Raw genomic sequence first — 24,656 nt, 5'->3', positions numbered from 1 at the left:
GATTAGATACTGATCTTTGGCACATAGTTTGCTCTGGAACCTTTATTCTAGAGCACACTTTCTGATACAAAGATGAAAAGGAGCTACAAAAATAGTTTGTTTTGACTTATTTTACAGATGAACATACTAAACAGCTGATTAGTGTAATAGCAGGCTTTAATATTAAATATTTTAATTAATTAATATTTTTTCTTTTTCCGTTTTTCCTTTTCTGGCAAATATTTAACAAAAACAACAACAAAACAACAACGACAAAATGAACAAGTACTGGAATAAAGAGATTATTCTGTGCATTTTTAGAGGGTAGCTCTAGAACACTGAGGGATAAAGAAGACACCTGGAAGAAGTTGTGGCTGTGGTTATGATGCACTGCCTGGAGTCTAAGGGAAGGCAAAAAATCAGAAGAGCACAGAAGATATGTTAACCTATCAAGAAAAATTATTTAAAGAGAAATGTTATGAAAGACTAGAACTGATGGGACACAGGGGCTAAAGACATCAAGAACTCAGAAATACCAACCACCTCCCTTTTACATGCAATCAAACATATAAAATCTGTTTTTATTTCATTCTCTGATAATGACTATAAACATGCAGACAATTTATCAATGGACCAAATCATAGTCAGGCTAACCATACAGCATGAACAACATACTCAGTGTTAGTTAATGATGAAAGCAGATCAATTTTCGTCAATTGGCAGTCTGGATAGAGTAGTATGCAGTATTAAATACGTAAGAGAGAAACAGAACTGAAGCAAAGCCCAAACTCTGAATCTTCACCTGCTGATTATTTTCCACTAGGGTCCGCAGCTTGTTCATAGCATCCTCAGCCTCTGCCGCTTCTATGATTCCAACACTGAAGGCAGAGACACAGGAACAGGCAACAGAGTAGGAAAGTACCTGAAAAAAAAACATTATTTAATTATGTTAACTAGTACTATTCAAATTCAGTGCAAAGATTAGAAGCCGAAGAACATTTTCCATAGCTTGCAATGCTACCATAACTTCACTGTGTCCAGCACCAATGCATCTTATTTACAAGGTCCTTTGAGTAATCCCACAAAATAAAAAAGAACCAAAACAAACACAGAACAACCAAGCAAAAAACAACAAGGAGACTTTCTACACTTACTTCCTCAGTGAGGATTTATACTACCTGGTTACTACCACAGTAAAACCTTAAAAATAATTCTTGTACAGCAGCTCAAACAGCATCTGCTGCTGCAGTTCCAACATTTGTTGCTGTTGTGTACCTTGGTCACATTTGCTTTTACTTTTTTTTATTTGTACATACTGTTTTTCTGGTGAAAATGTTGCACTTCACTATACATACTGAATTATTTTACAATACAGACTAAATTCTTTGTTGTAAGCAACAAATTTTATAAATCTGTCTGCTGTTGTCTGTTATGGCTGTTGCCCAGAGGTAGTTTGCAAAGTATCTGGGATAACACGGCCTGCGGAAGCTAAGACACAAGCCCTTAAGCCCTTGCAATCATTCAGTGTCAGAAACTGACAAACATCACTCTAGGCTTTGTACCATTTCCTCCTGTAAGCTACTATGAAGTCTACACTCTTCATTTGACAACTCCATAAGCACTAAAAAAGGAATGGTGGTTTTACTGTCTCATCAGAATCATGGATAATTTGTGTAACAGAAATAAAATTATAAAATTCCACATATATCATAATTGAAAAGAAAATTAACTTCTAGGAAATGCAAGGTATCGCAAGAATGTCTTTCATGAACAATGGAGCAATACACTGGCATGACAAAAAAGTCATGCCATTGTCAATTCATATTTTCACATGTTAAAGAAAGATTCTTAGTCTATGCCATTAAATGAATACACCTAAAGCGTGGAAGTACTTCTGATTTTGTTTATGTAGGGCAACCTTCTGATCTTCCATGCAAAAGTAGTTATTTTTCTCCACGTAAGTATCTGATCATTATCTATGTGAGCACCCACAGCATGCTGTGATCCCATCAGAGCTACATTCAGGAAGAGAAGCACATACACTGTTGCGTGGGCGACTGTTCTACTAGAACAACAGCCTTGTGTAAGGAACACAGGTGACACTATTTTTCTGCTCTTAAGCCTTAGATGTGGAAAGAAAGGAAATGAATTATGAACTCTCAACAAGGCAACTGTGTCAACCTCCTTTGTACCAAGGCAAAGCAGCGGAACAACACATGACTACAGGAATTAGAGAGCTCCTGCCTGCTGGACAGGGTTGGCAACAATTTGACCTCAAAGAAGTAATGCCCATGTTTGGCCTGCTCTTGCTGCAGTAGGCCAAATCTACCTCTCTCAGACAGAGGATTATATGCCAGGATTATATGCCATTTTATAGCTCTGAAAGAGCCTCTAGTGCATTTCATAAATACAGTAGTATTCATCCTAGGGTGCTGGCCAACTTTTACTGATGTGATTATCTATGCAATGCCCTATATGATTTTAATTGATAAAGGTAGGTTTGGTATCTCATTCCAAACTAATTCACGTTAGTGAACAGCTGCTGCATTTCATCCCAGAAGTTTCTTATTTACCCAGTTTAAATTCAGTAAAAGACTATGAGGTCTCTCAGGAGAGAGAAACAATTTCACTGTTCTAAGTCACTTTAATGCTTGATCCATAAACTGAACAAGGCTAATCCCCAACACACATGTAATGCCAAAAGAAGTTAACTCCATAATCATAGAACCATAGAATGGCTCGGGTTGGAAGGGACCTTAAATATCATCTAGTTCCAATCCCCTTGCCACAGGCAGGTCAGGGGCACCTTGAAGAGCTTTAATAAAGAACAAACTTTCAGGGCAGTACTAAGAAGGAAAAGAGAAGAATACTACCGATCTCTAACTCCTTCAATAAAACAGAGGATTATGCAACTCAGCTGTTCAGCTGATGTAGTCTTGCATATGACAGGCAGTTTTTTGTTTTGTTTTGGTTGTGCAAAAACCTGCTTATCCTGATTCTTGATTTCTGTTGTAAACATATCCCATTTCATCAGCCTTCCTTCTCAAGTTCTACCTCAGCAATGTTACAGACCATGCTGAAATAATGAATGTTGCTGTATTAGTCCATGGTCAGCACATGTAAGCTTCTGTTATGTCAAAATGGAAAAAATGAGTTTGTGTATGATGCCTCATAATGGTGGAAAGGTCCCTCTTTATTTCTATCCATCTTGTTTATAGCTCCTTATGACAACAGAAAAGAGAGGGAAGAAAACTACATTCCTGCCGTTTTAACTGGCTTTTATGTCTGGCTAATGTAATGTTGAGTATTTCCAACTCACAGTTAAAATTGAAAAGCATGCTCAAATCTAGCACAGCTCAGTTTTTTAAGTCTTCAAAGCAGTTATAAAGAGAACAGCAAATGGAACCATAGCAGCTTTCACAAGCTCAAGACTCACATCAGTTTGTGACATCAGCTTTCAAAGTAGGAAGCAGAAAGCATACTGCTGTCTGCTTGCTTGTAGCTATCTTTTTACCTTTTCAGGAAATTTCTTAATGTTTGCACAGCACTAAAAGTTATTCTATATTTTTTAAACAGATATAAAACCAGCCTGATAGAATCATAGAATCATCAAGGTTTGAAAAGACCTCCAAGATCGTCTGGTCCAACCACCCCCCTACCACCAATATCACCCACTAAACCATGTCCCTAAGCACCACGTCCAACCTTTCCTTGAACACCCCCAGGGACGGTGACTCCACCACCTCCCTGGGCAACCTGTTCCAACGCCTGACTGCTCTTTCTGAGAAGAAATGTCTCCTCATTTCCAACCTGAACCTCCCCCAGTGCAACTTGAGGCCATTCCCTCTTGTCCTATCAGTAGGTATCTGCGAGAAGAAGCTGACCCCCAGCTCCCTTTCAGGTAGCTGTAGAGAGCAATAAGGCCTCCCCTGAGCCTCCTCTTCTCCAGACTAAACAACCCCAGTTCCCTCAGCTGCTCCTCACAGGACTTGTGTTCCAGGCCTTCACCAACTTTGTTGCCCTTCTCTGGACACGCTCCAGGGCCTCAATGTCCTTCTTGTAGTGAGGGGCCCAAAACTGAACACAGTACTTGACGTGCAGCCTCACCAGAGCTGAGTAAAGGGGGATGATCACCTCCCTGGTCCTGCTGGCTACACTATTCCTGATACAAGCCAGGATCCTTTTTCTCTGCACACCTTTCCACAGCTTTGATATTGTGAAAGAAATATTATACACCAGTTATTCCAGTACTAGAGGTATAAAACTTTGGTAAAAAGTTGAATAATTAAAGACAGCCAACAAAGAAAAAGGAAGATTTGAAATCTGTGATAAAACAGATTGTACCTCCTGGACCGATCTGCTCTGGTCCTCACTGCTTTCCAGGTATTTGCAGAGTTTTCGCAGTGAAGCAGAAACGTGCACTCGTGATTCTGTTTGGCTGCTGTAACTCATAAGGGACAGAACAAGTCCTACTCCCAAAATACATCCGGTGCTTAAAGAGAAGGAAAAAAAAAAAACAAACATATATATGTATGTATACATAATATGTATATTAGCCATACCTTTGCTGCTCTGAACACTTTTTTCCACAACATTAAACTTGAGGGCCCTCTCCCCACCACTCTCTTTCACTTGGCCATCTTGTTTGTGATCTACATAAAATTAATATTTAAGCACACTTCATCTGTGTGGTATCTCAGATTTCCCAACATGTTCTAGGTGTTTCACTGCCAGTATATCAGACACTCAGCACTGCTCTCTGTCATGACCCATCTTTGAATCCATTGTCACTTATCTCAGTAAGGTAACCTAGCAATGTACAGTGCATGACACTATCATGCCACGGAATGAAAGAATTCATTAATAAATCATGAAATAAAATAAAAGGTTTATATTTTAGGATGAAGCAAAACTGACGTTTTTTAAGGGCTAAATCCTATTATTAAGGTCTGTGGAGTTAAACAGGTTTCTGAAGGTACAATAAAGAAAAGTCTGATGATGGTTTTGATTGAAAATGCCTGATATCCAAATCAGTTACTGACCTTGTGAAAAACTCCATAAAAAGTCAAATGCTCTGCCCAGCAATTTAAAGGAAGATTATTATGCATTTCAAGTTTCATAATAATCTGCTTTTTACTACATCTTTACTCAACATGTAAGCTTTAACATTTATCAATTACTCCATACTTCTCCAATATTTATTCTTGCAGATGCAAGCTAATTCTACCTGGTAACAAATTTATACAAAAAGACACATCTGCAATGATCTTGTAGAATTCATCCTTAATATACGAAATGGCAAGGCAAGCCAGAAAACGCTACTGCTCCCCATGATTCTCGAAAGCTTTGCACAAGCGAATCCTTCAAACAACAGCGTTAGGTCAATTTTCACTGCAACATGTTTTTCTTTGGAGAAGAGACAGCCGTCCAATACAGGGGCTGTATGTACTGTTACGTTTGTTACCTATATGCTGTACTGCTATAATTGGAAACCTAGCTTGGATTTCCCTCCAACCCCCACAACATGAAGGTTGATGTGAGAAAATCCATTCAATATGATCTACATGAATAAAAGGAAAAGTTAACAGTCATGAATGCACTTGCTTGCTGAACCTTCTATTTGCCTCTATATAAAATAGGTTTGGAAAGAAAAATGAGCTGTTATATGGCTTCCATAATAAATAACTTTGACAAAACTTAGTAGCATAAAGAATTAAGTGTCTAAAGGTAATTCATCATGCATATTTTCCATACATGTTTACACAGAAATATCAGTGTATTTTTTAAACATCCTTATTTCTGTTTGTGTCTAACATCTGAGCAGATTAATGGTCCGCTCCCAGGTCTCTCAATAATGTCTGAGTGCCTACCATTTAGAATCAGGAGCAACTGCAGTCCCTAAGGTTCTGCAATCTCTGAAACTCAGTTTCACACAAAAATTGAAGATGCATCATATTAACATACGCTTAACCACTTGAAATGATTTGAAATGTTTTTCTGCTCTAAGAGATTATAAATATCATTGTTATTTTCTACCGTGTGGTTTAAGACACTTAAGAGTAGTGATTTATAAGCATTATTCCCACAACAACCTTTTCCAGAAAAGAAACTTTTTAGAGTATTTTATGTAATTTAACACAGACTTAACACAGATTCTTACAGATCCTAAGTGGATTCCCACCATTCTAAATCACTGGCTCAGGGAAAAACATTCTTATTGCTTAGTATTTATTGAAAACAGGTCTGTTTACTTTATTCCTGTCACCCATAAAAAAAAGAGAAAATTCTCCTAAATAGAACAAAGAAAATAATATATATAAACAACATTCCTATCAAGACTGACATGATCAGTGAAGCGTGGTTGCGTGAGATCCAGACCATGTAGTACACACATTGATAAGCTTCTTTATTTGCCAAAAAGTCAAGACAGGATGAAAAAAAAAAAAAAAGCCTCTTTCTCAGTAATGTCCTCCAATGCATGAGACGTCTCACTTAACACCCTGGGGAAGCATATTATTGGGTAGACATGCATGTTTTCTGAAACAATCAGGAGGTATGTCACATCTCAAAAATTTACTGTAGAGCCCGAGCATCCCCCTGACATTCGCAGGCATTTCTGTAACCAGGGTGGGCGAGTGGAAGGCACACAGGGAAGGGCACAGGGTGGGGGGCTCGCTCTCTGCCAGATGTCAGTGTGACACAAGACTGCCTGTGACATTGCAGCGGCAGGGCAGGGATGCAGAAACCTTGTCTGCACCGTGGCAGGATGACGAATTGGCCCCAGGAGTCTGTCACCTCTCCCAGGGCCCTACTGAACATAACTGACCTCAGAGCAGCCACAGGAGAGGAGACGATTAGTGCTGGCATTTAGAAAAAAGGGAAATCTGCCCTCCCTCATTTTTACAACAAAAACTCTCAAAAAGCTTGCAATTAAACAAACAAACAAAAAAAGGTATCACCAGTTGAATATGGGTGAAGTGGTCAATGTAAGGCGTATGTCCTGTGGTCCCCTTTGCTTATAATCCTGCTGGAGAGGCTCTTGCTTTAGAACAGCAGTTTAAAAGTTGACAAATGCCAAGCTTGGACAAAAGTCTTCCACATTTACAGCGCTGCCCAGTGGTGTGTGCCAGGAGGCTGGGCACGGGCTGAGGCACAAGAGGCTCAGGCTAAAGTTGAGGAGAAGCCTTTTCCCCACCAGGACAGCCCGGCTGTGGAGGCGGGGCCCAGGCAGGTCGGGACTCTGTGGCCTGGGGGTTTTGCGCCGTGACAGTGTAAAGCCTTGGGTAATGTAGTACAACACCAAAGCTGAGCCTGTTTCAGGGAGGGATGTGGACCTCCCAAGGTCCTTGCCAGCCTGCATGAGTCCATGATTCTAGGGAAGTATTCAGAACAGGCTGTTTCCTTACCATGTTGTTATACTCCTCTCTGTAGAATTTAGGAAAAAAAACTTGAATGAAAACAACGGAACTGAAGAAAACCCCAAAGCATCATCAGGAATGAAAGAAACTCACTTGTACTCCAGACTGGAGTCAAAGCAACACTCCTCCAGTGCATCCAGGGACTTCATTAGAAGTAAGTTCATCTGCTGACCAGGTACCTCACTACGAAAACAAAACAAAAAAGAAACTGAAAAAAATTCAAAACACAGCTCTGCTCTTCAAATCACATAAGACATTAAACCTCCAGATAAGACTGAATACACCACTAAATACTGTTCTTTTCTTGGTGTAACAGGTTCTTACACTGTAAGCAGTGACTTTATGACTGGCTATTTGTGTCACTTTCATATGAACTTACTTATGTAATTATGCAAATAATACAAAAACTTATTCAGATCTTAACTGGCACCTATTTTTTGTACAACACCCAAACAGAAATCAAGCATTCTGTCTCCATATAGGTAACTCACATGATGCAAGTGGACACTATCCAGTGTGCAAAACATCACTTAGAAAGGAGCAAGTGAGAATTGTGAATTATTTTACAATTAAGTTTCCCAGGGCATCTAGTCCTCTTTAAAGACATGTAAGCAGTCAAATTCCAGGTTGCACATGCACTATAGGGTATCATGAAAATTAATCAATCACCCTGAAGAAATGGCAAAATATATAGAACATAACACAGAGGGGGAAAAAGGCTATTGTAATAAAAGACACCTTGTAAAAAATTCGCAAAACACCTCAAGAATCATTTGCCTATGACTTGTAAACACTTTATTCCCTAAACCATAGAAGCCACTTGCAGGAATAAGGTGGTAAGTTATTTGCACACCTACATTACATGCCGTAATTCTTACCTGACTTTTTCTTCACACAAACGTGAGATGAACATCCCCAAAGCAAGGCCGATGTGGATTTGAACAGCCTGAGACTCATCAGCATTTGGCTTCCCAGGTAACCTGGCAGTCAGCATACTCAGGACTTCCTCAACCTTCTCCTTGCATGATACAATGATAACCGGCACCAGGAGAGACAAAGCAGTGGCTGCACAGGAACGAGCTATAGCACTAGCAGTATTTTCACCAGAATAGGATTTCTAGAAAAATATTTTTAAAAGATTTGTTTTTTCCTTTTCCTCTTTGGAAAGGATATAAAACTCATTTCCTGGTAGAAACATTCAGCAACTCATGAATTTAAAATAAATACCTATACAGCAAATGGCAGCACAGAGTTATTGCAATCTGGCAATGAACAGTATTTTATGGCATTGCCAATTGTACCCTTTTTCTTTGCCTTACCCTGCAGGCTGTTTATACTTATTGTCATTGCATAGGTAATTAAACTAGTGAAATTGAATATAACTTCTAAGTATAAATGAGATTGCAAAATATGGAGTTGTAAACAAAGGATAAAACAGGCGAAAACTGGAATTTAATAACTATACTACACATGAGTAAGCTCATCTGTTTAAGTCTTCAGCTTCCGTGCTAAAATATTCAGGAGTGTGATCAGAAGGGCAAACAGAAACCAGCCACAATGTCAAGGTAATTGCATAATTATAACACATCGTGAATTTAGTGAGCTGGAAAATGCACTTCTTTAGAAGCATCATACCTAGAATGAATAAACATGAGATCTTGCAAGATTACCAGCAGAGATGCTTTCTAGAAGAAAGATCCCTTACAAAGTTTTTTAATTTATTTCCATTTTAAAACAGCCTAATCTACATTTATCTTCTTGGATGTAAAGCTCTGAAAAGATGAAAAATCCCATCAGGATGCAATGTACTCTGCAGGGCCATGATTTCCATTGTGTGCCTTAGAATTCTACAAGCACAATATTTTTTGGATTTATTTACTTTTTAAACAGAATGGCGTTTAGAAATGAACTATGAACCATGTCACGCTGTTCCATCTCACAAATACCTTTTTTAAACAACATTGTTTCCAAAGACAGAAGTCATAAAAGAAAAAAATCAGCAAAAACTGCTAAAGCCAACCAAGTGCTTGAATCTCCTTGCATCCAGCCAGTCTAGCATTTATTTAACGCTCCATTTGATTTAGCGATTTGATTTTGGAGATGCCAACATCTCATTGACTGGACTAAAGGCAGTTCATGAATGCATTTAATAAAGTTGAGGTTCGAAAACATCATGATACTTCTTGTTCTTGTAGGACACATACCCCCTTCTGTATCCACAACACAAAAAATTTCCGACCTGGTCATCTTGACCACAGTCAAGAGTTAGCAATACCTATTCTTTAAAATCTATAACAAGCTTTTAGGACCATCTCCAGGTCCTATTTAACAACTGCCTGATACTTGTATTTCTTGAGAATTTCAGGCCAGTTATCACACAGAAAGCACTTATGACAATTTGTACTAGTCCTCAGGGGTTCAAGAAGTACTGTAAAATGGGAATCGGTGGCTCTGTAACTATTAGATTTTGAGAAAGTCTAAACTTCAGAGCCCTATGGCATACTCTCAGAATCACTCAAGAATTTGATATTGTTGTATGAGAAAAGTCTGTTCCAGTTAGAAGGTTGTTTTGTAGAATATTCTGTTGTTGGTTTTTTTTTGTTTGTTTGTCTTTTAAAAATTCCTTCATTTATGGGGTATTATCTTCTCATATAATTTTTATTACCTTGGTAATTAGGACAAAAAAACAAGGCAAAAGTAATGAAAGGAAAGGAAAAAAAATATTCTTCTATATTACAACTACTACTGGGCAAACAGAAACAGAGAACTCCAGACTAAGAATTTGAAGTATAAAATGCAGATATATGCTCCCGTCTTTAATACCATAGCACATACCTGGTAGAACCATGGGAACACTTGTCCTTTAGGCTGATAGCGGCTATTCACAATACTAAAGATGGTCTCTATAACCATATAAATCCACTGTTGTGTGGGAAGAAAATCAGGTTCAGTCTGCAAAAAATCAAACCCAAATATTGTTATTTTTTTTTTAATATTGTTATTTTTTCTTAAATTAGGCTCTACCCGCATAGAAGTTCAGCAGCTGATGTTCCACCTATGATCCATCCAGAATGAGATCCTACTATCCATAGGCACAGGAAGTAGCATGTTTATTTGACAACTCTGACCCTCCAGACACTACTTTTGATCAGATTATTCAGCTAAAGAAAATGATACCTGTCAGAGAGCCTCACAACAACAGCAGGAAAAACAAAACAAAACATGTTCCATTCACAACTCTGAACTCTTTAATCTTTTTAGTAAGTTACAGCTTTTATGAATCCTCTTGGCCCAAAATATAAATTTAATGTAGGCACGGAAACTAAGCATGACTATCTGAGTAACTATAGTTTGGTTGCGAAGCAAAACACTTGCCAAGGATATCTAGGCTAAGTATTTTAATCTATTGATAGCTGACAGGAAAATCTAAATTCTACTGAAGTAGCTACCACATAGAAGCTGACAAAAGGCATTTAAAAAACAAGACTATTTCTCCCCACACAATCTTCTACAGGTTTGGCCAATAATAACAGGCATTAGAAAACATGCCTTATGCCGCTCCTCATGTGTAAAAACAATTAGCAACCTCAACTCATCCTGTCACAAAAAAACATAACTCATAAATAATGCATAGTTCCACTGCTGCTACCGAAAGATGGCACCTTACAGTTACTGTAACATTATGAGACACTGTGCTGATGCAAAAACAGTGAGTACGTTTACTATGCCACCCTAAAACATTCTGATGCATCCGATTAAAAGGTAACGAAAGAAACTGGCTGTGCTTCAGTGTTCACTACATTTCTATGTGATCTGTCAAAGCCAGCCTGTTTCTTGTGAGAAGGTGCCTACTTTCTGTGACTGAAATCACCAAGCTACTTTTTTATGGATCACACAGCAATTACTAGATGACATTCACTGAACAGGGTGAAATTAGACCTTCAAAGTGGGAAGGACTTCATAACCTCTTACCATCCCCTCAAACACACCTGGTGATATTGCTTCATCACATTCCACTAAGAATTTCTTTCCCAGATTGACTTACCTCAGGCATCCCTTCAGTGTCTGAGGAAAGGCTGCTTTCGTATTTGGCTACAGCAACTGCAAGACCAGTTAAGGCTAAAATAGAGTTTCCTTTCACCACTGGGCTGTCTCTGGACAGAAAAAGACAAAGAACAATCACGAGGCATGACAGACATGCCAGCAGCAAAACATGCGTCTCAATAAAGGCAAGTTATGCTACAAGTGGAAGCACTTGCTCCTGGCAACTTTATTGGGCTGTCTTCTATGTATAGCCTACCATACACAAACAGATACATAAACAAAAGCCCTTTTAGCTGCCACTAAAAGTGCTGCCATCTTGCAGAGCATGTGCACTCACAGAAATGCATCAATTGATCTTATCTTGTACCACCTCTAGACACAAAAAGCTCTCCAAGTAGAGGCTGCTAGGCAGGCCAGGTGTCACTTCACAATAGCATCTGTTTGGGAGTTTTAGTGGAGAAGCCATCGCTGAAATCTCAGTTTAAATTTTTTTTTTAATTATTTTTTTCTTATTACTTCCCTATGCTATGAAACAATCATATTACGGAAAATAATTGGTTTCAAAGAGTAATGACTTTGACCGCAGTGCAAACCTTTACTTTTCCCTGAAAGGAACTCAAGAAAAATAATCTGCCACCTGGGCATAAGATAGAGAATATAACTATGTTCAGTTTCGTGAAAAGAAAGATGCCCATTTCCCATAATTCCCAGAAAAACATGTCACAATATAATCCTGCTAGAGCCATCTTAGGTGTTTTACAATAATAGCAACTGACCGATACTACTGTAGGAGACCACTGATGACAGCCTTACACTAGACCAATACGTGGTGTATACACTTTCTGCATTAGTCCTGCATTTCTGGAAACTTTCTCGTCTGTTGCTATAAGTACACATTTGCAAATTTAGGCATTTGCTTCCAGATCTAAAGATTTCATTTTCACAACAAAAATATGTTGTAGTTTTTTTTTTTTTTTAAAGATACATATCTCATTGGAATGTCATTGACCTTTCCTGTTTCAAACGCTAAAAGTATATCATTTCAGATAAGAGAACTACAAATAATTAAAATCAGGTGCTTAGTTAACTTCTTTGAAATCTCCCCCTATCTCTTGCCTTAAGTCATTTCCTAATTTATGCTACAGTCTTTTTTTTGTTATTATCAGCTTCTAAGAGGCTACACTTCGTAACGTACCTCATACTGAGAGGAATTTCTGAATCTATACATTCATGAAAGCTGGATGCTGTAAATTTAATGGGGGTAAAAAACATCATACTAACAACAAATCCAAGGAAGAAAAGCAGCAGTGCCTTATTCTTTAATGAAAATATGGAACAAATCAAGTATTTTCTTAGAAGAAAGTCAGTAAACAAAAGAAGTTCTTTCTAGAGACATGGCCTATGCACAAGAAATCCTTCTCCTGTTACCTAAAGAAAATGCACCACTTCCAAATCTGCAAAATGCTACCACCTCAATTAGTTTTGCTAATGAACTTTTATAACCAAAATCATAACTTTCACTCTGAGACACAGAATATATTTTGATTTTTATATGTTTAATTTATTAATAATTGTAAATATATAATAAGTACTAAATAATATAATTATTATTTTATTCCTCCTTTATCTCTTGCTGCTACATTACCTTAACACAGGTATTTATTGAGTAGCTAAAATATCAAACAGATCTCCCAATTTCATCCCTCCTTAGCTGAATCCTTTCAAGATGGGCTGATATACAAGAAAATTGAGCAGCTGGAAATATCTGAACAATAGTAAGTTAAAAAAGGCAAAGGAGTTCAAACCTTTATGGAAAGTCTTGATTAAAATATCCAGAGCCTTCAGCTCACAGAAGCATGCCAAAATAACCTTTTCTTCATTTACAAGAATACACTGAAATGGTCTATGAGTTTTCACTGTAACTCTTCCACTGATGACATTTTAATGATTTATAAGCACTTGATGTTTTGAGGAATCATTGCTTTTAATGCTTTTCCTTAACCTGGTGCAAGTGGCCAATTTCAGGCTAACCAAGGGCAAAGCATAAGATGAAAGCTGCCAGCAGAGAGTGATAGGAGAAAGTCAAGCTACCATATGAAGGAAGGTTAAGACACTTATTCCTGCCTGAAAGCCAGGTACCAATTCTAACAGCAAATTAACAAGCTTGTTACAATCTGAAAACATGTACTTACTTGTCTTTGTGGGCTTCCAGGCACAGGGAAGTCACCTTAACAGAAACTGGGATAGTTTTGTAAGGCCACTGGTCCACTACAGACCAGCCAATTTCTAGATACACAAAGCAATTTGAGGCAAACACAGTTTGCTGTTTAAAAAAGAAGAGACTACAGTACTATACAGTCTTTACTCAAAATATTACCCAACAGCCTTTCTAATAGACATAGGCAGTGGTAAAATGTTCAAATAACAAAGTGAGGATGAGTTCCTTTGTTGAGCAGCAGTCATGTGAAAACATGAAATTGGTAGATAAACTGTTGTGGGAAGTATTTTGCATCATCTGCCACAAAAGAGAACTCATTCTCATCTGTGACAAATAAGTAGTTCTTACTTTGAAGCACCTTTGATGACATCAGTCAACATATCTCTGACCCTGCAACAGAAACAGCATGAATTTAAACCACATTGTTATATTACAGCAAGAGTTCAGCTAATTTCCTTTTGTGCCTTACATGTGCCCGTTCTAGGTCAACAGTTATCTCAAATTGCTATTAGAAGGCTTCACACAAATTAATCTCAGGTATTAAAACTATAGAAGTGCTCAACTAACACTCAATGTTCCTTCATACTAATTTGCACTACCACTGCTTTGTAAATGGCCCTTATTTGACTTCATACTTTTTGCAAAATGCAGGTTTATTCAACAGCCATAAATCTATTCTTTGCACTGTTACACATAGGCATCCAAATCGCCACGCTGTCTTGGCATAATAAAATGAGAATGTTTTACAATGGACAACTGTAACAATTCATACAACACTTGTCATTCTCCTGGAAACAACTATGGACAGTTATGCTATTAAGGACTGTAGAAAACTGAATGCATTTAAACGAAAGCAAAAGGAGTAGTTGCAATTTCTTACATATGACTGTACTTAATTTATAATAGGCTACTTGTCTGCATTTGTTTAGTTTTACATTCATATCCAGACAGAAGCAAAGATGCAGTGAATCTTCTACCTAGTCAGATTTTGGTGAGGAAAGAGATCTTGTACACCACAACATACAATACCTATCCATAAATCCTAGCCATGACTGTCACCCTACACAAAAAGATACCTTCCAAACACAGTTCCACAACACATTGTTAGAAGTCTAAGAATTCATGCCTCATAAAACAGATTCATATCCACCAAGATACATGTTATTCAGGCTTTAAAAGAAATTCAGTCAGGGTTTCCATCTAAGTATGCTGTTTCAAACCCACTTAGTCTGGAAACACTGACATCAACTTGACAAATATCAATGCAGAATTACATAGTACTTACACAATAAAGCATTAACACTGAAGTCTACACCTTCTGCCCCCTCACTTGCTATTACAAGTCGTAAAGAGCAGGCAGGCAATTCCTTACCAAAGCCATGCTGTAAACTGCTTGTACTGTACATCTTCAGGATCCTCTTTTCCCTGCTTTAACTCCATCTCCAGCTTTGCTTGTCTCCCCTGCAGAATCACAGCTTAAGTCAGAAGTAGACCTTACATGGACAACCAGTGTTAAGATTTTTTCAGGGAACGCTTGGGTAACAGATGTAACCTTTCCCTTGAGTGCTACTTTGTACGTGAACCCCATTGTTCTTGATATGGGATCCCACTATAATTATATAAGAAAATAATAATAATAATAAAAAAGAATTCTTGAGTGAGAAAAACACCTGCAGATGGCACAAATGGTCACAGATACTGAGAGATTTATGGAAAGAGACAAGCTCCCTTTGGGAGTGGAGAGTGTACAACAAGCAGGGAATGAAATACAGAAGCCTAGCACCTAAAATGGGTTCTGAGAGCAAAAAATTACTTTCTTGATTCACTACTTAAAAAATAATTCCTCATCCTTTTCCTTCTTATGATCTCAGCCTCCTTCTACTACAGTTTCTTCTGTACCTCAAAGGAGATGATGTGGATTCTGGCCACGTGTTATCTAAACCTGTTAAGCAGCTTTGCCTTATGCTCATTCTCAAACCTTGAGACAACTACAGCTCAGTTTGTTTGGGTTATCAGTTGCTGCTCTTTAGTTGGATATTAAGCCTTAAGTGAAAAACAGAAACATAAGCTGTGATTCATAAAAACCTGAGAACAAAAGATTGTCAATCCTCCAAATACAAATGTCACTCAGGAGGTGATTCTCCACTCCCAGAGACTAAAGCAACAGGTATGATACAATGACTATAGAGACAGCTGCATAAAAATTATGCCCTGCTGTCAGAAGCATAACCTTCGATGAGAAATTCCTTGGCTTTACAGTATGTTTAAATCTCTTGCAATACTCCCAAACAAGTAAACACTGGCTTAAGTTCAGGACTAAATCTAGAACTGTAGGATTATCATGAAGTTGAGTTCCCAAACATGCTGAACAAGCAAATTGGCACAAGTGCTTAAGCATTTGAGTAGACATACTAAAGACAGGAGAACTTCCAGATGTCCAAAAGGAAAAAATCCTCAAACAAGTACTTTGGTGAACTGTTTAGAGTATGCCTGGATAACCCAGCACAGACTCTACAAAACCTCTGCCTCCAAACAGTAGAAAATGTTACTGTATACCTGCTCAGAAATACTGAGTTATGTACTATTCAGCTTATACTATAGTGTCTTTAGGGCACCTCATACAAAATGTAGTATAGAAGTACAAGGAACAGAATAAAGATACTGGGTACCTTTTTTTTTAAAAAAAAAAAAAAAAAAAAAAACACAAAGCAAAACATTTAAAAAAAAGCGACAATGGCCTGCTCTGTGGTTAAGATCTAAAATTACTATTTGAAAAGCAACTGCCTGCGTTGTAATGGGGCTCAGTTTAGAATCTGATGTTTGCTGATGTCCAAGGTAAAATTTCTTCTAATAAACATTACAGAAGCATATGTTTTACTGCATAGCAAAGGAACAGTCAAAGCTTCTCTGTTTTGCTCAGCAACGTGAGCTGCTCATACTGAAAAAAACTGATGTGACCTGGAAACATAAACAGTATAAAACAGTACAAAGGGAGACTTCTATAAGGGAGCAATTTGTCACTAGTTTTTACATCATTTTTTACTGAAAAAAAAAAAAAAAGACACAATATTGCTCTATCTACCAGGCCAGCTAACCTAACTAAAAAGTTTTAAGGTATTTCCTGTATTTCCTACCATTAGATCGGTTGGAAAAATCAGCGATGAGTCCTTACAATATGATAACATTGCATGCTGAATAAGAGAAGTTACATTCAACTAATGATTTCTCAATAGCTTCTGATCATTTTGTGGTACCATTATTGGAAAATTCCTATCCGAAATAATAGAACAGAAGCCTAGACAAAATTTCACATTCGAAAAAGTCACCTGCAATTGGAACTGACCTTAGTGGAACTTCACATAGGAAAAAGGCTGCAAGAACCAGAACTATGAGCAGAAATTATATTTGTACAAAGCATCTCAGACTGTGCTGCCTGAAAACTCGATTTATATTTTCTTTTCATAACTTGTATTAAACACATTAAGCTTTACTTTTAAATTTTTGTTACCTGCACTGATGATTGAAGCTCTTGCTCTTAGAAATGAAAATCCATACAGCTTGAATGAGGATTAGTATGCACAGTACTATGTACCTCAGAATTACCTGTAGGACTGCATTGTAGGTTCGACTCATGAATCCTAACCAGGACTGTGGCAGCAGTATAGAGCGATGCCATTCAGAAGGTTGAATGTTAACCTGTACAACACACCAGAAAGGGTAGAATTGGTTACAGTAAGTCTAACATACACTGAATGCATGTTTTCCAACCTGTGGTTTGCAAGCAATATTTTGGTAATGCCCAATGGACATTATACATGACTGTACGAAATAAAAACTGTTCGCATATTTTATTCTCCTTCCTGGTTTTACCCGCATCAAGTTGCTTTGCAACTTCATTACCCAGGCCAGCCAAAACTATTTGTTTCAGATAGATCACTAGATAATTGATCCCAGAGAGAGCACTGGAATTGCACATGACAATAAGCACAACACTGTGGTAGCACTGATAAGACAAAAATTCATACATAACAAGGATAACAGAGCAGTTTATGCTTGTGATCACTCTTGTAAATCTTAGTTGCTTCTAAAAGTTTTGAACAGATGTGTATAATAAATGCACTTAGATGACAACCTAAATATTGGGGAGATTACTGAAAAGGAATCAGTATAAATAACTCGGGTAGGTATAATTATGTCCACGTACAAAATACAAACTTCCTTTAAGGAAAATAATTGTTAAAAATACTAATAAACAAAGGAATTGTAAAGTTTCTTTCTAGGAAACGCCATTTTAGAATTAACTGGAGGAAAACAACACTATCTCAAGGACAGCTTAGATAAATACACAACAGCTCTCCCTGCCTACCTCCAAATCTCACACAGATATGACAGCTTCTGCTTCACAAAAAGAGAATGACTCAAACAGTGAGCTGTACAATCTCATGGGTGTGCACAGTCCATGGGAACCCAAGGTTGTTCTCTCCAGTATGTACTATAACAAACAGTGACTTGAAGACATTTTCAGAGCATGTTGAAAAGCAAAAATGAGTTGGGTAATCTCAGTAAGAAACCATTTTCTAGCCACTTGTAGCTTAATAACTACAGTAGTAGATTAAACAGAATGGGCGACAAATTCAAAGCCACAAAAAAACAGTTTTTCCAGACCTCAGGTATGTGATGTATGCACCTTCTCCGCCAGTTTGCGCATCGTGCAATTTATAAATCAAACTACATTAATTCACAAAAATGTGCATCAAAACAAATAAATTAGCATAGTCTTTTTTTCCTTTCTCACTGTTTTAATTGCAGCAACTTTTTATTAAAATAAAATAGGAGTTAAGGTGTCCTCACCTTTTAAATAGCCATGCTTTCAAAGCCACAAAAAAAAACCCAAAACACTCTATAATAGAAGCAATGGTGCTGCAATGTTGTCTCCTTGTATTCTTCAGTGGGAATACAGAATTGATTTTTGTTGATACTGCCCAATTATTTCTACCGTCTGCCTCTACCAAGAAGATGAAAAAAAGTCATCACAATCATCATCAATCCACTGGAAACAAGTTATTTAACCGCAGCAGTTTCCTGGGTAACAAGTTTTTAATAATGGAAATGCAAACATGTCAGGCTGAGGTGAGATGGGATGGATATATTACAGTAGTCACTGTCTAAGGTCTGCACTTTTCACTTCTAAATTAACGGTACACACTAGGCTTCCTGAGTTACAGAAAAACTCATCCTGTAGCTATGATCAAACACAGTACAAAGCCTAAAGCAAAGAACCTTCTGGGATTAAACCTGGCAAGATTACTATCCCTCCTTTTTCTTATTCTTCCTGATTTATTACGAAGACTAGCCACTGTTCAACATATAAAACACTCCATGTCTCAAGGTATGCAAAATTCCCCTTTCTCTGCTGTGTGCTCCAGTGACCTCCTCTGTACATAACAGTCAATCAAGATAAACAAATGAACTTGCCTCACCTGTTAATTATCTCTCTATGTCTTTCTCTGTCACTTCCTCTGTTTTATGCACCCTCATGGTCTACATAAAGCAAATAATATTACTTCTTTACATGGATCTTATAACAAAACCCAAAGGACTGTGCTAAAGCTCCATGGCCATTGTTACCATGTGAAGTTAAAATAGTTACGAGTAAGCACTAATATCCCTACACAAGTAAATACAATCCAAAGTCAACCAAAAGAGAGGACATACTCCACCCCAAAGCCAATAGAAAAACACCCTGCAGAAAAAAAAAATCTCATATTTAAATGCCTCGATAACACTAGTCCCTTTTTATTCACACACTATTTTATTAACACTAGCCAAAATTTTATTCACGGATCCTGTCTCACCTCTGCATATCAACTTCTTCAGCAAGTTGCTGAGTAGCCCAGGTTCCAGTCAGAATTCTTTGTGTTAAGTTCCCACAGAATCTGCAGAAGCACCAATCTCACACTTCGCCTCTAGTCTGAAACTAATTTAGACTTCAGCACGAAACCAGACAAATCTAAATGCACATCTACGAAATTCATCACGTAATCTACACTTGTCCAACAGATAAAGAACAGGCCTTCAAAACACCTGAGTTGCTCCCACAGGAAAAAGAAAGCTTAATGCCTGTTGTTACATTTAACATGGTCTGATCAGGAATGTATTAGCAGTACATCTTACCTAAAATTTGCAGATGTACTCAACAACCAGTGGGACTGCTGAGCAGCTGTTGAGGAATTAACTTTTTTCATAGCACTAAACATTTTATGAACATGGGGAATGAGTGGAAGACAGAAGACAGTAGAACCACAAAGCGAAGAACACTAAAGTAAAAATCATCTAATACTGAAAATAACTGGACATGATGCTAAAGATTATCACATAAACTGTGTTGACACCCCCTGTTTCAGTACAGGATACTAGCTGTTTTTACTTTTCCTCTGTCACTGAACACACAATGATAATTGCATTAAGCATTGGTTAACTAACACTAGGCAAGCATAGACAAAGCTGAGCATTAGCAAAATACAGATTCTTTTGAGAGTGCAATCTATATGTAAGAAGATAGTGTTGGGGTGGGAAAGGGAAAAACACTCAGGAGACTTCTGAACCACCTGTAAGTGGTTGTGAAACCCTGCCACACCTGGTCCAGGGATGTTCTTAGGAGTCAGCATAGCCATATCAGGCTGTCAAGCAGCTTTCAAGGAAGAGTTGCAGCCTGATATTTAAGGCAATGAAAAACACTTTGAACTAGGTGCTAGTAATATATTCTTGCTGAACAATGCTTAAAACCTTCAGGACACATCTCATTGAAAAGACACACAAGCAGAGACTTCGGTGGCCAAATCCAGGAGAGGGAGCTCTGACAAACCGTGAGAGATGCTGCTCCTGTACTTCAGCACTTGTGAACACACATGGCACAAGCTGTGCACTCTTCTGCAAGAGTGGAAAGTCATTTCAGACTAAAAAACGCACTCCCAATAAAAATCAAACATCATGACAAGATCTGGATGAGTTTTCTTTCACAAATCCTTTTGTGTTGCCACAAATCTTTGTATATTGCTCACTTGTTTGGTAATGAGACATTGCCAGCAGAGGGCACACAAAACAAGTTTAGGTAACAGTGAAATAAACCCTGTTTCTACTGTTTCCCTGGGTATCTAGTAAAGATAATCCTGCTTAAAGAGCAAACTTCATGACTTAGAAACTGTGATATCAATATTTATGACCCATTTTAAAATTAGTTGTTGTGCAGAAAGAATGGGAATTCCAATGCGTTCTTTATAACACAATAGGTTTCTACCTAGAAAACCTTATCAACTCAGATAGTCCCTAGGTTCAGATCATCTCTTTAACAAATGTGTGGCTATGGAAATCGTCTTTGAGGCATTAATCATGTCAGTTAAGTGTTTGGGCATGTATTTAAATGCCCTTCTCACATAGGGGACATATAAAGTGTGGCACCAGTGATTTCATAAATAAGACTAGCACTACATTTCCATATCAATGAAGAAGTGAAGTAGCATCTCTTCGATTCTTAAATTTTGCTCAGAGGGTCTTCATTAACATACTTCTATGCGTACACTTGCAAACACTCTTCCCAGTATTCTTTTGTGTGAAAATACTTGTCTATCTTCCTTGTCTTTCTCTAAACCACATTATACTGAGGAGAAGGTTAGCAAAAATCTGTTAGCAAATTTATTTCCTGAACACTGTTTCATCACTGAAGGAGATGCATTCAATATTAGTGGAACAGTGGAATAATTAATAGTGGAATTCCAATTACTGGAAGCCAGCACAAAGTAGTCCATAATCTGAATATACATCCTGTATTGGGTTTACATGGCAAGGGTTTGGTAGCAGAGGGGCTGGAGGGGTGTCCCTCAGTGAGCAGTGCCCAGCAGCTGTCCGATGTCAGGTCAGAGTCAGCTCCAGCCTGCTCTAAAAGGGACCCACCGCTGGCCAGAGCCAAGCCTGTGAGAGAGACTGGTTGGGCCCCTGTGAGAACAGACTGAAGACATGGATTTAAAAAAAAAAAATTGCTGCAGAACAGCAGCTGGTAGAGAGGAGTGAGAAAATGTGAGAGATAAACATTACAGCAGACATCAGTCATTGAAGAAGCAGAGCGGAGCAGATCTCCACGCTGCAGCCCGTGGAGGAGCCCCCGGTGGAGCAGGTGGATGTGGCCTGGAGGAGGCTGCGGCCCATGGAGAGCCCCCGCAGGAGCAGGCCCCGGGCCGGAGCTGCAGCCCGTGGAGAGGAGCCCACGCAGGAGCAGGGGTCTGGGGGGAGCTGCCGCCCACCCGTGGGGGACCCGTGCTGGAGCAGTTTGCTCCTGGGGGATGGACCCCGTGGTACGGAGCCATGTGGGAGCAGTGCTTGAAGAGCTGCTGCCTGCGGGCAGCCCCCGCAGGCTCAGTTCGGGAAGGACGGCATCCGGTGGGAGCAGGGGCAGAGAGGGACCGTGAGGGTGCGGTGGAGATAAAGTCTTAGGGACTGACCGCAGCCCCCATTCCCCTGCACTGCTTAGGGGGAGGAGGTAGAAGAGGGTGGATGGGTGGGGGAGGTACTGACTGTCACCCCACCACAACCTTCTTTGAGGTAGTTGTAAGAGAGATAAGGTCTCCCCCTAGCCGCCTTTTCTCTAAGCTAGATAACCCCAGCTCCCTCACCTGTTCCTCATAAGACTTGTTCTGTGAGTATGCAGAGTGCTTAACACGATTATTATTTGTTGAGCAGTATTTTAACATTATACTACTCACCAGTAATACTCAACTGTGCAATTGTGCCTACAAGTGTTAATTATTATATATATGTATATAAGTATACTATTTATTTCCAACACAGAGTGAGCACGTCAGTATTGATAAACATACACACGCAAGACTATCCTCCCCTCTTATGTTAAAAACACTGCACCACTTCAGACTGTCAAAGCCACTATTTACCACACCTGCATGCCAAAGGCAGGCTGCCTCATGTGCTTTTTGTTTGTAGCATAAACTGTTCTCTTCACCTCCATTAAAGAAATAAAAGCTGGGTAGCTAGCTGAAGGCCTAACAGCTTCATTTCCTTAAATGCAAAACATACATTCACAGAACCATCAAAACATATGGTGCATGATGTGAACATGTGACTCTTCATCCTCACTCATTTTTGAGAGGTAAGTGAAGCTGTTAAGAGATTATTCCCCAAAACCCTTACAAAGAATTACTCCAAAGGCTGAAACACTTGCAAGTAATTACTGGCTAATCTAGCCCAGGTGACTGTGATAAACCTCAGAGATTTCTTGCACAGTATGGTCCAGATAGCCTTAAAGAAAACAAAGAAAACACATTACCTAGGTGACTTCTGATCAGTGTGATTACAGTAACTTTAAAAGTCCTTTCAACAAGAGTTTAATAAGCTGTGTTTAATAAACAATCAAACAGCACATCTCCATTTCTGTGGGAATCATGATCTTCCTTTCTCAAGTCACTACTGACTGGGAAAGAGAAATGCAGATTTCAAATGCACCACTGTCTATTGAATGTATGTTCTGCCTCCCATGAGATACCAGTTCAAATAACATTAAAAAGACCCTTCTGTACCTCATTCCCTGCCTGACCATTCTGACAGATGTTACAGCTGTCTCCAATCCTTCATCTAGGATAACGCCTAGAAAATAGAAACAGTCTGGCCCATTAAGGTTTAACAGTAAATTGCCTCTTTACTGTTGTTGCTGATAGATTTGAATGAGAGCTAAAAACAGGTCTGTGTTAATTGTATGGTTTACAGACTTTAAAACACACAAGAAGAAATTCTTTTCACTGCATTTTTTTTCCCACAATCTCATGAATCATACTTTTATACATAAGGAACCTCTGAAAATTAGAACAGGTTGCCTCAAGCGGCACCCAATGCCACGGTATTCAAAAATCTAAGTGCAATAATGGCAACTAAGCACGCAGAGATCCAGACAGATATGCAACCTGCAGACTCATATTCTGTGAGTGCACATCCAACCAGTAAAGAGGCACAAACCTAATGGTGTTTATACCGATGACTGCTACTCCCTAACTAAGGAAATGACAACTGCTGAGAAATTCTACAGGTTAAATAAGGGGACGTTTGCAATCTCCCAAGCAATTCTCATTTCTTAGCATTTACATGTATGTGACAGTTTTTCTGGAACTTTATGCTAACTGCAATGCTTTAGAGGCAACTTTAAGACCTCTTTTTAATAAAATGTTATTTATTTATTTATTTTTAGCTTAAAAGGTGTAAGAGAAAAAAACAAACAAACAAACAAACAAAAAAAAAAAACACACCAGAGCAGTAGCAATGAAATGACATTCCAGTAACTTAAACCTATAAAAAAACCTGTTTAATGTGCTGTGTTGAAATCTGAAGCAATGACTTCACAGAAACAGTTAATTCCTATGGCCAGTGCACAAAACAAAGATTAGGTACTACTGACATAGTTTTCTTACACCAATACCGCTACTATTAAGCTTTATAGTTTAAGCTCCTTGTTTTTACCATTAAAATCCGCTTCCCACAAGAACACTGACAACTAAATTAATACTAAAAAGCATGAAATTCAGTCAGATGAGCTTAGGAATTGACTTCTGTTCTAGTCAATGGTCCAAATGTCTTCTTCCTGAAAACATTAACTCCAGCTGTTTATACATACACGGAAACGAAGGAAAGAAAATCTTTTTTGTATTTAAAAGACATGTGATCTGAAAGAACTATTAATACATCTTAGTTTAAATTTTATATTTAAGAATTATCGCCAAAAGGGTACAGTTAAGATTGTTTGAAGATGTATTTACGTATTTTAAACATACTTCAATTTCTTTTTAGTTTTACTACACTTTGAAAAAATTGACTTAGTAATGATTGTATTCCAATGACTCAAGACAGAAATATTACGTTAAGTATCTTAAAATTTTACAAACTCCACCACATTCACATAAAATATGCTTTGTCAAAACAAATCATTTTAAGGCTGTGTTTCT

General features: G+C 38.3%; 1 protein-coding gene across 3 annotated transcripts in view; it reads right to left on the bottom strand.

Annotated features, from left to right (window-relative positions):
• The window catches only part of FOCAD (focadhesin), a 114,993-nt gene that overhangs the window by 17,284 nt on the left and 73,053 nt on the right, over positions 1 to 24,656 (bottom strand). For all 3 annotated transcript variants that reach the window (XM_040540119.1, XM_040540120.1, XM_040540118.1), the window contains exons 23-31: positions 17,263 to 17,355; positions 15,032 to 15,120; positions 14,008 to 14,049; positions 11,443 to 11,551; positions 10,233 to 10,349; positions 8,276 to 8,514; positions 7,491 to 7,580; positions 4,324 to 4,471; positions 782 to 901 (exon numbers count right to left, since the gene is read on the bottom strand). In XM_040540119.1, the coding sequence (XP_040396053.1) occupies positions 782 to 901; positions 4,324 to 4,471; positions 7,491 to 7,580; positions 8,276 to 8,514; positions 10,233 to 10,349; positions 11,443 to 11,551; positions 14,008 to 14,049; positions 15,032 to 15,120; positions 17,263 to 17,355 (1,047 nt within the window). The remainder of the gene's footprint in view (positions 1 to 781; positions 902 to 4,323; positions 4,472 to 7,490; positions 7,581 to 8,275; positions 8,515 to 10,232; positions 10,350 to 11,442; positions 11,552 to 14,007; positions 14,050 to 15,031; positions 15,121 to 17,262; positions 17,356 to 24,656) is intronic.

Source organism: Cygnus olor, chromosome Z, assembly GCF_009769625.2.
Source record: "Cygnus olor isolate bCygOlo1 chromosome Z, bCygOlo1.pri.v2, whole genome shotgun sequence".
Classification (NCBI taxonomy): domain Eukaryota; kingdom Metazoa; phylum Chordata; class Aves; order Anseriformes; family Anatidae; genus Cygnus; species Cygnus olor.
This window is presented reverse-complemented; position numbering and strand designations above follow the sequence as displayed.